Here is a 17,822-nt window from a genome sequence, read left to right as displayed (position 1 = left end):
AATGATGATGAAATGTCTAAATTTATTTATGAATTTGGTAATCAAAATCTAGAGGATATGGACGATGAAGAATTGAGAAATATTATAAATATGATAACTTTGGTACAAAATATATTATCAGATCACTCTTATGTTAAAGACTTCTTTCAATTATTTAAAAATGTTTCTGAACAAATTAAAGACATTGCTCTCCAGAAATATCCTCAGTATTTATCGTCAATAAACCTGATTTTTAAGCAGATTATAATTAGTTTACAACGCATTGAAAATAACAAGAATGAACATGTTGACAAATTATTAATGCTTCTTTCATTAGACATGAAAGATATGAAACACTTTCAACCAACTTCTTCTAGTACAATAATAATACATGCCTTGGTTCAAACTGGAATAAGTTTAATTATGTGTGGTATAATAGAATTTATTAATAATCGGGGTAAGGTTCAGGCAGAATACGATGCCAATCAATTCTTTAATTTAAAAGAACATGATGAAGAATTAATGGAAAATGTTGAAGACAATGATGATAATCCAATAAGAAAAAGATTCAAACCTTCTTCATAAAAACAAATATTTAAACATCATATGTGTTCAAACATCAGGTACCTTAGAAAAATCTTACAATACATTATGCCTACTATACAGTCCATCTTGGATACATCAGTGACAATGAAACAGAAGTGAAGTGCATGTTGTATGATTATATAAAAGGAGTTGAATATCATCTGAGCCTTCAGTTTATTAGCAGTCAGGATGCCCTCCGCATCCTCTCCTTAAAGACAAACTGACATAATGGGAAATTACTTGGAGAAAGCTGAAACGAACCCCAAATCTAGAAGTCCAAGTCCCTTGTTAGAAGAGGAAACAATGGATGGTAGGTAATAATACGAATATATAGATGTTTATATACATTTTTTACAATATACCTTTTTTTTTTCTTATTTTAATATATGTTTATGTTTTTTTTTTTTTTTTTTTTTTAGAACAATCTACACAGCAGCTAATGTTGCCCCCCCTCCCGCCTGAAATGGTTATAATAGAGGAAGATGATGAACAAGAGACGAATGATTTTGGGATATTGGAAATGGAACTCTGTATTATTAAAGAGAAGAATGTCGAAGGTGAAGAGAAGACTCACATAGTGTTCCAGATGCCAGCTAAAGTACCAGATTTATTATTAACGGGAGCGGATCCAAAGAATAATGTGTCTCATCAAGCAAGTACCTACAATATTCTCATGGCAGATGTGTCAGGATCCATGTTCATTTACTGGAATGGTGTAATGACAGGGTGGAACGAATATGTGGCACCTCATTTGGTAGGGAGAACGAATCTGTTCGTGTTTGGCAGTAAAGTTAAATTAAAACGATCAGAAACAAACCTAATAAATAGTGATTTTGCTAATGGTCAAACAGATTTGACTGGTGCCCTACAAACTATTGTACATGAAGTTTACCAATGTAAGGAGAGGTATATCAAAGTGTTTCTTATTACTGACGGCCATCATAATACAACATTGATTCAGCCAAGTCATGTTATTGACAAAATGAATGAGGTTGAGAATAAGATTTGTGAGGTTTTTGTGTTAGGTGTGGGATGTGACTTTCCCGTTCAGTATAGTCTGGATATAAGGTCGCGTTTGCACAATGGTAGTACCAATATGCCTTCACTTTTCTGGGCGAAAACGTCAGATGAATTAGAGGAAGAGATGAAGAAAATTGGTGGATACATATCTGATGGAACTTCACCGATCCTGAAGTTGTCAGTGAAAGGTTTCTTACTGCCAGGGGGTATAGCCAAGGACAAATTCTACCTGAATGAGTGGGTATATTTTCCCTGTGAACAAGAACAAGTGAAACAACTTAGATTAATATATGGTAATAATGGATGTCACATTTCACCCCAGTTTCGTCGTATATCATTATTTGAGTTGAATGAAGTATTTCGACAATGGAATTCTGTTATTATTCAAATTAATAATAAGAAAGAACCAGTTCCTTCAGATGTATTACCTTTAATGGAAAGAATTTTGAAATCAATTCAAGCTAGTGAGGAACTCAGTAGTAGATCTATTCGAGATCGGTTAGAACAAAAAGAATTTAACAAATATGAATTAGAGTTAAGATCCTTGCTTAATAAAATAAGAGTAATATTAACCACTGAAAAATTCCAAAATGAAAAAGATCTGGCTGAAACTATTCTGAGTTCAACAGTAAGAGGTGGAAAATATGAAACTAAATGTCTTCAGATGAAAGGTCATTCAGATGAAGATTATAGAAATGATTGTAAAATGTTCATGGAGATTTATGAAGAACAAAAAAAGTTGATAATGCGCATTAAAAATGATCCAGATGGTTATTGTCAAGTAACAATGATCTCCACTATATCTGACTTGCAAGATCGAGATTTCCCCACGATGTTGAATAGTAATAATAAATATGAGTTTTTAAAACTGTTTACGATCTCTGGCATTCCCGTGTATGCTCCACATAGTGACTCTGTAACAATCAATCCATGGTCATATAGTGTTAGATGTATACTGAAATGGCCATATACTATCATGAGCCTGGTTGCCATAGAAAAGAGCAAAGTAGTGGAGTTGGTATCTGATAATAACTTTAATGCCATAATCCCGATCTTTTCTCAAGATGCTTCCCAAGTTATGGCCCCATTAATGGGTACAAGACTCCATGCGATGTGTGCGACTTATGCAATCACAAAAAATCCATACATTATTGATTTTGACATTCACATGGCAGCTTTAGGAGTGACCTGGATTAGGATTCTGTTTGAAAACCCAACTCAGCCTAGGCCCGAGTTTGTGCGATTGCGTATTGCACACATAGAAGCAACAGCAACATCGGGGTATCTCCACCGACCAAGTTTTAGGAAATATTGGCAAGTGCTTATCAATGACACGGCCCAAGCACTCATGACAGAGAGTTTTGAAAGAAATTTGGGGGAAAAACTCATAAAATGTGAGTCACTAATTAAACCTATGTTTATACTTTACTTACATCAACGAAGTGATGAGACTCCTCTGGAGGATAAAGTTGTTATCAAAGTTGTGAGGATGATTCTCTTAGAATACATTGGTCGTTGCTTTTCTAAATATAAGAAACAGGAAAAGAATTCCACACCCTTCACTGATTTCTTTGCCAAAACACTTGTTGATGAAAAGCTTAAAGAAGAATGGGTGAAGAACTACATTGCGACCTCAGAAAACCTAACCCTTAAGGATTTTTATACCTTAGAAGAGGTTGAGAAGACAGCCAGAAAACATTTTAAAGACGAGGACATGCAAAATATTAAGGAAAAGTTAATTGAACAGATCCCCATAGCTGTGGATATGAAAAAGGTAGAGAAGCTACGGGATGTTTTTCTGGCTGGAGATATATCTTGGTTTTCATTGCGAATTTTTGCAAAAGAAGTTGGTCTAAAGGAAGACGTTATTGACAATATGTTTAATGAACACAATGTGTTTATTTGTACTGCACATGCCCTACAGTATAGAGACTCTCGTGAACGGCTAACTTCAAATGTTAGTGATAACGTCCAAGCTTTAGTGACTCAGCGGGTTCACCAGGAGAATTGTCTCAATATTTACAAGGAGTTTGAAAATATAATTGTTCAACATAAAAAGGATTTGTGGTTGCAGGAATATTTATCAACACACAGAGAAATTGTGCGCCCCATGACAAGGTCACAAATCCTAATAGAGGCTTCTGGACGAGGAGTTCAGGTAACAAATGATACTTTTGAAGAAGTGTATAAGAAATACCGACCAAATGTAGGGCTGTTGGGTAATGCTTGTCAATGTCGAAATTGTCCTTTTTACCTGATACCCAGTAAAAGGTATAATCAACACTTACATTTAGCACGTCATTATTCTTCAAATTATCCTCATCATTTGCACTCGGCAGCCTATTTTTGCAGGCATGAAGACATAGCAGATGCTATCTTCTACCAAGAGTCTATTAGTAAGTCTCAATTAGATAATGCTTTCATTGAGGACCTTACATTTTTACTAAATATATATCAAGAAATGGCCCCCTACAGATGATTAATTATTTAATAATTCATCCAGGGCCACCCGATGTGGGTGGGCCAACTCAATTGTTATTATTGCTGTGACCACCTCTGTTGATTTTCCCCTACCTAAGCTTTATTAATTAAACTTGGCTCGTGCCATATTTAAGGTTAGTAGTAGTATCTATCATTCATGCCCTATTGTACTCACTACACAATTTTATGATATTAAATTGGGTGGTACTGTTTTTTTATAATATAATTATTTTATTTATGTATGTAGTTAGAAAAATATATTTATTGGAATGGTTGATTTCCTTCATTTTCCCAGAGCATCTTCACACAAACTTTATAGCATATTAACACAAACAAGGTTAAATCTGGCACACACACACACACACAAACAAACAAACATTAAGGCATTCAAATAAACAATGTTTATTTATTATAAACACTTTAATAATAGTGGATATTCTATTTTCTAGTTCACTCTCTTGTTGGTTGGTGGCATCTTCTGTGTTAACATCTTACGCTCGTTCTTGAGGTACTAGTTCACTCTCTTGTTGGTTGGTGGAAACTTCATTCTTCTGTGTTAACATCTTATTCTCGTTCTTGAGGTAAAACAACTCTTTCTTTTTCTTCCTCCCTTATATATTCTATTTTCTAGTTCACTCTCTTGTTTGGTGGAAACTTCTGGTAGATAACAACATTCTTCTGTGTTAACATCTTATTCTCGTTCTTGAGGTAAATCAACTCTTTCTTTTTCTTCTTCAAGAGTGTTTCCATTCTTTTCAAGTTTTTATTCAACTCAGCTTGTCTCTGCCTAGGGTTAATCTGGGAAAGCATCTTCGTACAGCTTTTTCTTGGAAGGGCAGCAAAGCGTGTGTGGTGGGCTGGCTGGATGGCCGTCCGTTAGTGGATGTAGTGAGAGTGGCCACGGATATTTATATATGTGGCTCAGCTAACACAGTGCTTCCGGCAACCAGCTATTAGTCAGAACCGGGACTTTTATGTGGTACTTATTACTATCTAGCTTATCTAGGCAATTCACAAACACAACGAAAACAACATATGTCCCATACAGTCCTGCCCTTTCGATAACCTACACTGAATACACTGAATAATAATTACCAAGGCAAAATTTAAACAAATAAAAACATGCACACTTTTATTTAATGAAAATTACAGTGGAATTAATATGGAATGAAACATGTCAACCCTTTGTGACCATTGAAAAAAAAAACCTTATTCTTGCATCTTTCATATTGTTAAGCTAAACAATGTCCCAGGTTCTTTCCTAAGTCATGCATTTGAAAATAATTTAGTTTTATTATCTTCTTAGCATGAAATGTTTTAGGATTGTTGTTATGGTAGTTTACATATATTATGTGTTTCTTCATACCCTAAAAAGATCAGAATATTTGCTATGATATATGAATCTTGATGATTCACCCTTGTTTGCTTCATTATGTGTTTGTTAAAATTCCTAACCTCCCATTGAATCCAGTTATATTTATTTTTATCAAGAGAGTTTCGAATTGTTACGCCTACATCCATTCCATTTATGTTTCTCCTACATTGCCAATGTATTTTCTCGGGCCAAACCATACTGAGCAACAGCGCTTGCAGTTTGTATTCGACTTCACGTTCAGCCATATATTGGCACATTCGTTCCTTATCCCTATGATTACTATTAATGTAATCTTTATATTCTGTCGTATATAGCTCTTGACTAGCCGATATGAACATAAGAGTAAGGCGGTTTATTTCATTCAACAGACAAGCACAAGTTGAACTACTCTCACCTTCTAAATGAAAATTACACTGTAGATGCAGGCGATGAGTCACAATAACGTGGCTGAAGTATGATGACCAGACCACACACTAGAAATTGAAGAGACGACGACGTTTCGGTCCGTCCTGGACCATTCTCAAGTCGATTGTGACTTGCCACAATCGACTTGAGAATGGTCCAGGACGGACCGAAACGTCGTCGTCTCTTCAATTTCTAGTGTGTGGTCTGGTCATCTTACACTGTAGATCATTATTGCTGTTTTTATTTGTGTTATAGAAGGTAATACTCTTTGTGGAATCATGGTATCCATTAATCAAATTTTGGGTGAGTAAATGACAAAGATTTGTAATACTATGTAAAACTGGTGGAAATGTATAAATATTACCCCGACGGTATAATACATTTCGAGATTCATTAAAAGATTTATTTATTGTTATTTTGTCTCTAAATGTGTGGATGTTCTTATTTCGGATATCGAAGACTGCCAGATTTTGTAAAACAGGTAATTGGAATAAGATTTGATTATTTCCATAGACCCAGACATATTTTATATCATATTCTGACACCAGAGTTTCTAGACATTCGCTTAAGTTATTTAATTCTTCTTGATTTTGGTTTAATTCTTCATCTGTTATTTCATCTTTGTTCGTTTTTGTATATATATCTAGATACCTATTAATGCATTTGAAGGGGAAATGAAAGACCGATTTATCTACATAACAATAACCATTAGCCATATTTACTACTGAAGCAGAGGCTTCATATAGGATATGTCGTTTATGGACATATCCATTCGATTCAGAAAAAGTTTGTATATAATTAAAAGCTAATAAAAAACAATTTTCCATTATTATTAAACCTCTATTTTTTTAAAGAAACAAATGTACAGCATATGTTTGATATTCTGTTAAAATAAAATTTTTTATGAATTTATTATAACTAAAAAACAATAGGAAAAAAAGAAAAAAGTAACAATGGGGATAATAAGAATTTTAGTTGCTATAATCCTAATTATAGTCGTTATAATAATTATTTATTTACGCGGAAAACGTATCAATGTCAGTAAGGCTATCAGACATGATCCGATTCATGAAACAACATTACAATCCACCATCAGTCCAACAATAACAAAATTCTCTGAAACATTACAAACCACCATCAGTCCAACAACAACAACAACAACAACAACAACGTCCTCTGAAGTACTTCAAGAAACAACATTACCATCCACCATCAGTTCAACAACAACAACAACAACAGAGTCATCTGAAGAATCTAATATAATCATCTCAAAGTTGGAATCATTATTCTCCCCGTTTATCAGAGATATAAATACCTATAAAGGTCTCGTAATTATTCCTAAACCACCAATTTCGTATAATCCTAAGAATAGAATCGAAAGTGAGAATACAATCATTAAGCCTTTTAATAGCTTCCTTTTAAATTACAATAAAATCCACAGATATTTAGATAATATTATTGTCTCAAATAACACAAATTATGTATGGCAAAATTCTAGTTACGACAAGGGATATTATACCAAAAATCCAATTATTTTAATATTTCCTTGGAATATTAATGATTTGAAACCTAATGTTTATACAGATCAAAGTGAAATACAAGATGTTAAATTACAAAACCATATAAATGCAGTACGGACCAAATCACATAATAAAAGAAAAAAATTCGACATGGACAAATTGTGGATATCATGTACGCATGCGGCAAGTCAAGATATATTTATTCAGGGATTCTCTAAGTATGATTTTCCAATTAAAGAAAATTCATTACCACCATTTGTGGTAATGAAACTTGAACTTCAAGATGGTAATAATGAGGTGGAATGTAAAATGGTGGCTAAGAACATTAATTCCGCAGAAACCTTTGCTAGCATTAAATTTAATATCTATGTGGAAATCTCGGAAGAAGAACAAGAAACAGGAGGAAGATCAGGACTCCTCCCTGATATAGTTTCCGATTATGAGTCCAGAAACGTAATATTCGAGAGAATGTAAAATTATGGTATCCTGTATTCAATGCAAGAAATAATTATTTTGAATGCTGAAAAATCAACATTGAATGTCCTATTCAAAATAATGTGCGTTTCATTTCATTTCAATAAGATAAAATTAACATAGGACTTCAAAATAGGTATTTTTTTCTCACCCCATAAAAAATGAGTGAAATTGTTAAAACAATCTTGAGTATGGTACATTTCCCTGAGGATGGGACCTCAGGTTTAAGAGAACGTATAAATATAAAAACTTATTTAAACAATGTTTCTGCTAAGGATGATGATGAAACAAGAACAATCATATTACTAAATAAATTGTTTCATTTATTTGATCTATCTGATCGATACATAAAATTAATAACTAAAACATATCCTCTTATTAAAAGTCAATATCAACAAAAGGAAACCATAGCTTTATTAAATAAACAATATGATGAGTGTAATATGGAAAAAAAAATTCCTAGAGACTGTGATAGCAGAAAAAGAACGCGAAATACTCGATTTAAATAAACAAGTTGACAAGTTTACAACTGAAATAGAAAAACAAAAAAATATAATAAACAAAATAGAAATTGACAACAATGAATATGAAGAAGAATTGAAAACCCAAGTATTGTATTTAGGTCAATTAAAAGAATGTGAAGATAAAATAGAGGAAAAAGACAAACAAATAAAAGAATTAGATAATAGAAATATAGAAAAAGACAAACAACTAACAGAAAAAGACAAACAAATAACAGAATTAGGTAATCAAATTAAACAGTTAAATATTCTAATTAATTCAAATAATACTAAAATAATATCTAAAAACATTGAACTCAATAAAAACCTACAACTATGTACCACACAATTATCTGAACAAAAACAAGAAATAAATAGAATAAATGAAGAATTAACTCAAAGTCATAGACATATTAATGAAAAACATCAACTAGAAGAAACTTACAAAAATGAACTTGAGAAATGTAACTATGAAAAACATGAACTAGAAAAAACCTATATGAAACAAAAACAAGCCCATCAACGGCAATATGAGGAGTTATTATCACTCAAAACAAAAGAACTTGAGAAACATCGACAAGAAGAAGAAACTTATAAACAACTTCAGGACCAAATGCTAAATAAATATAAGGAATTCTTGGTGAATATAAACACAATAAATAATTTTAATAATACATTATTTAATAATTTAAAAAAAAATCTATATTATCAAATAATGATATAACTGAATGTTTTTCAAATATATTGTTTATAAATAATAGTTATTCAAGTGAAAAAAATAAACTAATTGAAGAAATAATAATAAAGATTATTGATCATTTTAATACAGAACACAAGAATTATATTCAACAAGAACACACAAATAGAATGGCTAAGTTAAATGACATTATTAACAATAGTAATTATAATAATAATGATCTACAACCTGAAAATATAGCAAATATATTATTTACTAACGAGGAAGAAAGATGGTTATTTAATCATATACTAAATAGTTTCAAAACTAATATTACTGATGAAATAGTACAAAACACAAAACAGAATTAATGTCTTATGTTGATTTAAATGTTGTTTTAAAGCGTCAGTTACAAGAACCAAATTATTTGGCTAAAATGTTAGTAGATGAACTTGCATCTATGGATTTAGTTAAAGAAAAGATAATAGAACAACTTGCGGATTTATACAAATATACCAAAGAAACAAATTATGAAGTTATAAAGGTATATACTTTTATTACAATTATATATACAATTTATCAGAACGAACTTAAAAAAGATTTTAGCATACGAAATATAAAACACTTTTATGTAATTATCTTGCAAGTGATTCACAAATCATATGGTGATACTTCTAAAATATTAGCCATTCAACAAATGCAGGAATCAGAAAATTCGATATTAAAACAAACAAATAAAGAAATGAATTCTAAAATGTTAGTCATGACTTCTGAATTAAAAGAATCGAAAATACATTTGTCGATGATTAATACAATTGACGTTTCTTCAGACTATGATGAAACTCTAGTAGAAAAGTTCACTTCTATTATCAGAACTATTATTAATGAACTCGATGCTTACCTATCAGAGAAGTGCCGAAAAAAGTATTTGTTATTAGCATTCGATCAGATTAAAGTAAAAGAAATATTTTGTAGGAATAGTGTTGCCAAAAATGAAATGAAACAATTATTCTATTCTCTTTCGAATCATATTTCTAAATTTATATTCTGCGCCCAGTTCTATAAAAATCTTGTTACGGTAATAAACGATAAAATTCTTATGCCTTCTATTCAATTAAACCTATATTTTTCACAAAACCTATATGACATCGATACTATGAAAACAGCTTTATTAAACTCCCAAAATATAAAGAAAGCTATTAAAACCCCTTCTGTTTTTCCCATTATATATAATATTAAGGGTTTAACACTGATTGGAGAAAAAATTAACATTAACGACGATGAAATTTACAAAAACCAAATAGTGTCTATTGATAACAAGGATAACAATTTAAAATTACTTACATTATTGAACAGTGATGATATTGAACAAGAAAAGAAATGGTTTATTGAAACACAAATAATAAAGAAGTATTTAAATGTAATCGGCGATGAAATCATTTTAAAAACAATTTCCTCTCAGAAAGTTTCATCACAGGAAACAACAAAAACATCAAAAACATATAAAACAACAGATTCGGGGACAAAACAAAAAGATGCCAAACAACGATCAAAATTAAATACCCAAGACAGACGAAAAAATGAAATATTGACTCTGAAAAAGAATCAAAGAGGAAAACAGTTCATGAATAGGAGAGGAACAGATGGAAAGCAATTGGAAGAGGAAGTTGATATTAATCCAATAAATGACCCCAGTTCATCAGTTGAAGGTAAAGAATGAGGATATTAAACCAATAAATGACACTAGTTCAATAGTGCTAGAAGAAAAGAAGGAGGTTGAAAAGGAAATAGAAGAGGATGTAATAATGCTAGACGAAAAGAAGGGTGATAAAAAGGACTTTTTTTTTGGGGGGGGGGGATAATAATAAAAAAATTAAAAAAAGGAGTAGCAGGTCGGGGAGTAGGCAAATTAACTCAACTCCAAAAAAGAGGGAAAGAGAATAGAAAGATTTTAAGAAAACATTCAGCCTTTGATTATATACTACTTATCCATTAAATTATGTGTTTATGATCTAACAAAATAATCAGAATTAGAATTTAGTAATCGGCCTATATTAATAAAAATATAGAAAATATTAATGAAAATAACTTGAATTGATTCAGCAACCTATGGTGGAGGGAGGGGGATGGGATAGTGGTATAAAAGGAGAATTTCTGCCTATTTAAGAGTCACAAACCCTTGCTCTCTCTCCAGCTCCAGTGTCAGGTGTACAGTCTACTGAAATTAAGCAGTTTATCATTCAGTAGGGTAGTGGCGGGCGTCATTACAGTTTAACTATTGATCCATATGCAGTCATCTAGTCCATCAAGAATTACATAACAACAAGCTTCAATAATCAATTCCTTACCAGTTCAGTTTATGAATCAAATCATAAAAAAAACCACACACTCTATTTCTTATTGTTATAGTACCTACATTAACTACTTATGTGTGCAATGATCAGGTACAGTCGAAGCTGAAGGAACAAGTCAGAATATACCACTTCCTAAGCCATTTGGAAACATATAAAGAGAGTATAGTGTAAAATGATTGACTTGTAATTATTTGTCTCTTTCAGGTAAATTAACATTTAGAATTGATTTTTTATTCATTATACTACAGTAAAACACAATTATAATAGTAATTTTAATTTATTGTTATTCGTTCTTTCCTCCCTCTATCCTCCCCCACCCCTTGTTTCCGAACTGATGAAGGGTTTCGAGATAACTACTAACTCTTCTGGGGAAGCAAAAGAACAAGCTGAAAGAGGTCAAGCTGTATCTGTCTTACTTGAGCAAATGTCTTGTTTGGTTGAATCAACGGTAAAAGCAAGGTCATCTTCTTCATCTTCTTCCTCATTATCGTCTTTATCGTCGTCCTTATCGTCGTCCTCAGACGCATTCGAAAGTGACCGGTTGATTGACAAACTAAAGGGCTTGGTACTAAATAAGGCCATAAAGAGGAAGATGAAGAAGAAAGAAAAGGCACTAAGGAAGCTTGATTCTAGAAAAATCAAATGGCCATGGTCTTCAGATGGAGATGATGACACCAAGTCAGGGGAGGAATGGGAGAAGCAGGAGAATGTGGAGGAACGTGTCTTCGGTCAGGAAACAACAACAGGCACAGGTATGTATTTGTAATTAACTTTACTAAGAGGATTAATTTCAGTTGTACGTTATTTATTTTTTTGTGATTAAAAGTTTTTTTTTTTTTAATCTGTGAATTCCTATGCTGTTAAAATTTATTCGGTAGAGAATATATTAATGTCTTTCTTATTTGCTACTACACAGCTCCGCAACTTCCCAAAAAGAGATGTCGAAGTGACAGACACTAAATGGAAGATAGAAGTTGTTCAGACCATTCGGAATTTACTTTTTTTTTTTTACCGAAGCCATCATGGATAAAATCACACAGACTGGAGAAAAAAATGAGGAATGCCTGTATAGCAGAACCTTGAAACCGGTTTCTGAATGTTGTTGGCTACATTGTGGTGGCTTATTTCCCCAAGAAAATACTTTTACAAAATAAGCATGAATGGACAGTTCAATCAGAAAATAGTAGTAGTTGTTAGTCACTCTAAATAAATAATTGGGGTAAAAAAAGGTAAAAGAATGAGATACTGAATATATTATATTATTTCCACAAATTAATTTATTTTATTATCCTAGCCCAACCCAAATTTTTCCAAAAGGCTCCCAGGCCCCCACCTTTTTCTAGTATTTGGGCAATTTTTAATTCAAATTCACTTTTTTACGTAACTTCTTCAACCCAGCAACCAAAAGCACCGGATCGCATCCGTGAGTGGGCATCCCGTAGCAGTCATACTCCCCAATTTCATTAACTTTCTGTCACCCACAAGTTAAGGTAAAGAAGCTGCGCTGAAAAAAAAATTGAAACAATGCTTATTGATGTCACAGAGAGAACATCAATACACCTCAATCAAAAGAATATTGATTAGAAAAAACGATGAACACCACCAACCTCAAGCAGAAGAATACTGATTTAATAAAAATTTTTGGTCCGTTGAAGGTTGAAGTCAACATTTTTAAAAGTGATATTTTAGATAAAGTGTTGAAAACCTTGTGATCAAACTCATGGCGGTGAAGTCCACCTAGTAATGTAATAGCTGGTTGCCCGGAGCAGTACTGTGTCAGTTGAGCCATATATATAAATATTCGTTGCCGCCGACCACTCTCACTCTTATATTACATCCACTGATTGCCAGCTTCGCTGCTCTTCCAAAGAAAAAGTTGTCCGAGATGCTCTCTCCTCAGATGAACCCCAGGATGGAGAATAGGACACAAGATACGCTGAAAAAAACCTTGAAACTATGCTGGGAAGAGAAAGAGGAGACACTAATATTGAATATAGAGAAAGAGTTGTTACAAATAATCCACGACATCAAGCTGAACAACACCAACCTCAAGCAGAACAATACCGACATCATCAAGCAGAATGAGACAATACTTTTGAAGACAGACCAAGAGTTGTTACAATTAATCAGCAAAATAATCACCAACATCAAGCAGAACAACACCGACATCAATCAGAACAACACACTATTGAAGATGATAGAGCAAGAGTTATTAAAAATAATCACTTACCTGAAGCAGAACTACACCGACCTCAAGCAGGAGATTGATGATTTAAAAAATGAAATTAAAGAGTTGGAAGGCTGAAACAACCCGCCTTTCTTTTGAGGAATTGATATGTGCAACCACTTGGAAGTCATATTAATTTATAATGGGACCAAAGAGCCAATGTTATTCAAAACTTCCGCACAGTGACTGACATAGTGACTGACGTGGATACATCACCGACCTGAAGAAGAAGAAGAATACAAACCTCTGGCAGGAGATTGCTGATTTAAAAAAAAAAAAACTTTCGAACAGTTGAAGGCTGCCTCATTTAATTTTTAATTCCACTGTAATTTTCACTAAATAAAAGTGTGTATGAATTATAAAATATATTGCTTTATTTTTTTTTAATTTTGCCTTTATTATTCTAGTGTACATAGGTAGGGGAATGGGGGCACCTTTTAATTTCACTGTAATTTTTCACTAAATAAAAAGTGAGCCCAGAATGGGAACAGATGTAGTATAATTAAAAAGTAAGATGATAATGTCAGTATGGCTGGCACTAGTTCCGGTGAGTGTCAGTACAAATTGTCATATGTCGGTATTGTGAAGACTGTCTAGATACGTGAAGGTGGGTTTGGAGTGAATGAGGACGACGCCTTGCACCCACCTCCTCCAAATAGAGGGGAGGGGGGACAGGAGACATTTATAGCTTTTTGGAGACATGATATTTAAGCATGATCTCATTGATATATCAAGTGATTCTTCCATTGAAGTTGGGGAGGAGGAAAACATCTATTTTGGAGCCGAGGAAATAATCATTAAATTTTGTGTGTAAAGTTACTTCACCCGATTATCCCACGCTGGGCTGGATGCCCATTCATCTTTAAAAATTCGTATGTACAAAGTAGTGGGTAATTTTTCTTCATATTTAAAAAAACTACCGATAGTTAATTGGATGAGCGTATACTCACACACAACATATTTGTGTTTTTTCAGGTGGTAACTTAAGTTGTCATCACACCCATTAAACAAAACCAATTCATCATCTTGAAATACTACTTTAATATGGTCTATTTCAATTTTTTCCTGTGATGAGGCCTTGGACATCAAAATCACTTGATAGGTATTTTCAAGCTTGACTCCATTATTTTGTCTCATGAATAATTCATATTTTATTCCCCACTTTAGTAGTATTTCTTCAAGTTTTATTAACATAATCTTTACAGATTCAATTTCCCATATTTCATTGGGGTTAGTAGGGTTGGGTTCAGTCTTTACAGATTCAGCTTCCCATATTTCGTTGGGGTTCATTGCTTTGCCTGTAGGGTTGGGTTCACTCAGAGTCTTATCATTTTCAAAATTTGCTGTTGTCTCGTTAATATCAGTCATAATGGTGATCTATTTCAAATCTGTGAATGTAAAAAAAAAAAAAAAAAATATGTTAAGGCATATGTAACTTAACTGATCAATCAACATTTTTATCTAAGATAGTATAAGGTGATGCAGGACTAATAATTAGAGTAAGACCAAACAAGACCCTACCTTACCCAAACTAAGTCAATATAATTATATTATCTTATTATATTATAATATTATCAAAGTGGACTCACTAGATACAGCACAGGACTAGGGTTGTAACTGACAGTTGAATTCTTTTATATCTATCTTTTCAAATTCTGACTTGAGGAGTAGGAGGAGGAGGAGGAGGGGTAGGGGTGAGTTAAATCGCCTTCAAGTATATAAAAGCGTTATGCCCAGTATTATTACCTCAGTGTTAAGTGGTCTGATGCAGCATGCATATATCCATAGTGATAACTATTTAATATTATTTAATTGTTGACATATACAACAACTATGGATTCACCACTTTCTATAAATATGTTAATGATGACCCTTGATAACATATACCAAAACAAGATGAAAGAAAAACTTCCAAATACATTTGGAGCATCATTTCAGAAGATGATTTGCTATGCTGAAAACAGTTTAAAGTCTTCGGAATTGTAAGTATCATTATTATAATATGTTAATAATATATATCATATATATATTTTTATAATATCCATACCCCAATAAATTATTACTTCTTATTTTTTTTTTTTTCGTTTTGTTTGTAGGTATGAAAATCTTTTAAAAACATTGAAAGAAAAAAAGAAGATAAAAAGAATAAGTGCAAATGTCCCACATGGAATCCTATCCCCTGAAGACGACCCTGCTATTCTTCATGATATAAAGGTCAACTGCTATGGCCCTGATGACACAATCTACAACAATGATCCTGAAGTTCGAAAAAATGTTCCTCGTGGTGTAACACTCTTGGAGTTTAAGGGACAGTTTGATTTAGTGATCTTTGCCAATAAAAAATTTACTGGTGGTATTGGTGATGAGGATGATAAACAACCGGAAACAAATGATCTATGGAAACAATATTGCTTAGAAGATCTCAGTACTACTACTTCTAAAGTAGTTTGTATGACTAAAGTGAATGGTGAATCAGCTCATTTCAGTGGCAGATACATTAATGGTAAATTTTTTTTAATTACTGGGAGTAAAAGTGTTCATATGTTAATTGGAGAAAGGGAAGACATTGAGCGGTATGATGGAGAACGTTATGTTGTTGCTAAAGTTGTGGCCAGATCACTGTGGGATACATTGAATAATATGGATATTATGAATCGACATTTGGTATATAGTATCTTACACTATACTAAATGTACAGCTGTGTGTGAGCTTCTTCAACCTGACAACCAACATATTGTTAACCTCAGTCACTTGGATAAGCATCAACTCAACGTTATCTGTTTTACTCCATTGTACAACGAATATGAAGAGACTAGCCTTCTTGCGTTACCTCCACACTACACACTCAACCTGTTTACGGCATTAGGCTTTACATCTCCTGCCTATTCAATAATTGAAGCTAAAGATGTAGTGAAACACCAGAATAAGGTAGGCAAACAAAAAGTCTATTGTACAAGGAAGTGCCAATTTATATTGTCACATTTTTCAATACAATTTCTTTTATGAAACTATATTATTAAATTATTTTTACAGGTGCGAAGTGATCTTTACAAAGAAGGTGAAGTTTTTTATTTTCTAAATGAGAATGAAGAAACAATTGGAATGATAAAAGTAAAAACAAGATGGTATGTAATACTTAGAGCCTTGAGGGAAAAAGCAGTTTATTGTTTTTTATCCAAGAAAAAAAACAAGCAAAATTGGAGTTTAGAGAATAATATTCACTTAACTCAATTACGACTAAATGAAATTCAGAAATGGCTCAAGTTCTCGATTTATATTTTACAAAGATGTAAGGTGAGTATGATGGGTAAAGCACCTACCTACTTTGTTTTCATAAAAAGACCCTCTTAAGAAATTAATTATTTGAAAAATTAGGTTGAAAAATAAGGGATTTATAACACTAATAAATAATTATCATTACTTTCAGGAAATGGGGACAAGTTTTCTACAGTGGCTAAATGAAAAAGTAGAAAAAAAACATATTGCTGTGGAAGATATTAGGCCCCAATTTCCAACAATATGGAGCAGGTTTCTTTTTGAAAAAAATTTGACCGACAATTTTGAAGATGATGAAGAAGAGGAATTAGGTGGTTAGTTACCATTAACTTTATTATACAGTGGAAGGCATTGGGAAGACAACCAACTCAGTTACACATTTTCATCTTGATCATCTTTAGAAGTCTATAGAGACAAATTACCGTCTTCATTACTGTCGAGAAGTGGACTAGGGACAATTAATTAAAATATGTTTTCTAGTAACACCTGTGGTAGGGATGACATCTTTTAGACTGGAGTTTGTATTTATTTACACATGATATATAAAGTGTTCATCAATAAAAATAAGTAAGTAGTTAGGTAGCAGTGTAAAAAATGTAGTAAAATTTCCACAATTAAAATTTCTATTTTTATCACAGAATTTCCACTTGGTTCCCTATATTTTTCTTACTTATTTCAGCTTTTTAAGGGATCTGGTAAAGGATTTCAGCTGATAAACTCTTATAGTCCCAATTTTAAGTCTATGAGTCAACAGGAAGAGGATGAGGAGGAGGAGGGGGAGGGAGATTGTGTATTATATAAAGAGAGAGAGAGAGAGATGCCTCTCTCAGTCACTAACTAGTCAGTCTAATACAACACTCACATTTTGTTTTCATAGCAATGAGAGAAGAAAAAAATCGTTTGGAGACTTTTAAGGACTGTAACTTCAGTGTAAACAGTCATGTACTTGC

General features: G+C 32.6%; 1 protein-coding gene across 1 annotated transcript; it reads left to right on the top strand.

Moving 5' to 3' along the window:
- The first annotated feature begins 2,371 nt into the window (after positions 1–2,371).
- LOC138373469 (uncharacterized protein MCAP_0864-like) lies at positions 2,372–11,524 on the top strand. The gene is made up of 5 exons (XM_069339680.1): positions 2,372–2,882; positions 8,303–8,979; positions 9,419–9,559; positions 10,719–10,839; positions 11,460–11,524. Exons 1-5 carry the CDS (start codon positions 2,372–2,374, stop codon positions 11,522–11,524), a joined length of 1,515 nt encoding a protein of 504 aa, XP_069195781.1.
- The last annotated feature ends 6,298 nt before the right edge of the window (positions 11,525–17,822 follow it).

The sequence above is a fragment of the Procambarus clarkii genome, chromosome 42 (genome assembly GCF_040958095.1).
Source record: "Procambarus clarkii isolate CNS0578487 chromosome 42, FALCON_Pclarkii_2.0, whole genome shotgun sequence".
Taxonomy (NCBI): Eukaryota; Metazoa; Arthropoda; class Malacostraca; order Decapoda; family Cambaridae; genus Procambarus; species Procambarus clarkii.
This window is presented reverse-complemented; position numbering and strand designations above follow the sequence as displayed.

What these genes read in the sequence shown, in the direction of transcription:
- LOC138373469 (XM_069339680.1), top strand. Translation starts at nt 2,372, where the DNA reads ATGATCTCCACTATATCTGACTTGCAAGATCGAGATTTCCCCACGATG. An exon ending in ATAAATATAAGGAATTCTTG is followed by an intron (nt 8,980 to 9,418) that starts GTGAATATAAAC and finishes GTTGTTTTAAAG; the next exon opens with CGTCAGTTACAAGAACCAAA. An exon ending in CAAATTATGAAGTTATAAAG is followed by an intron (nt 9,560 to 10,718) that starts GTATATACTTTT and finishes CCAGTTCATCAG; the next exon opens with TTGAAGGTAAAGAATGAGGA.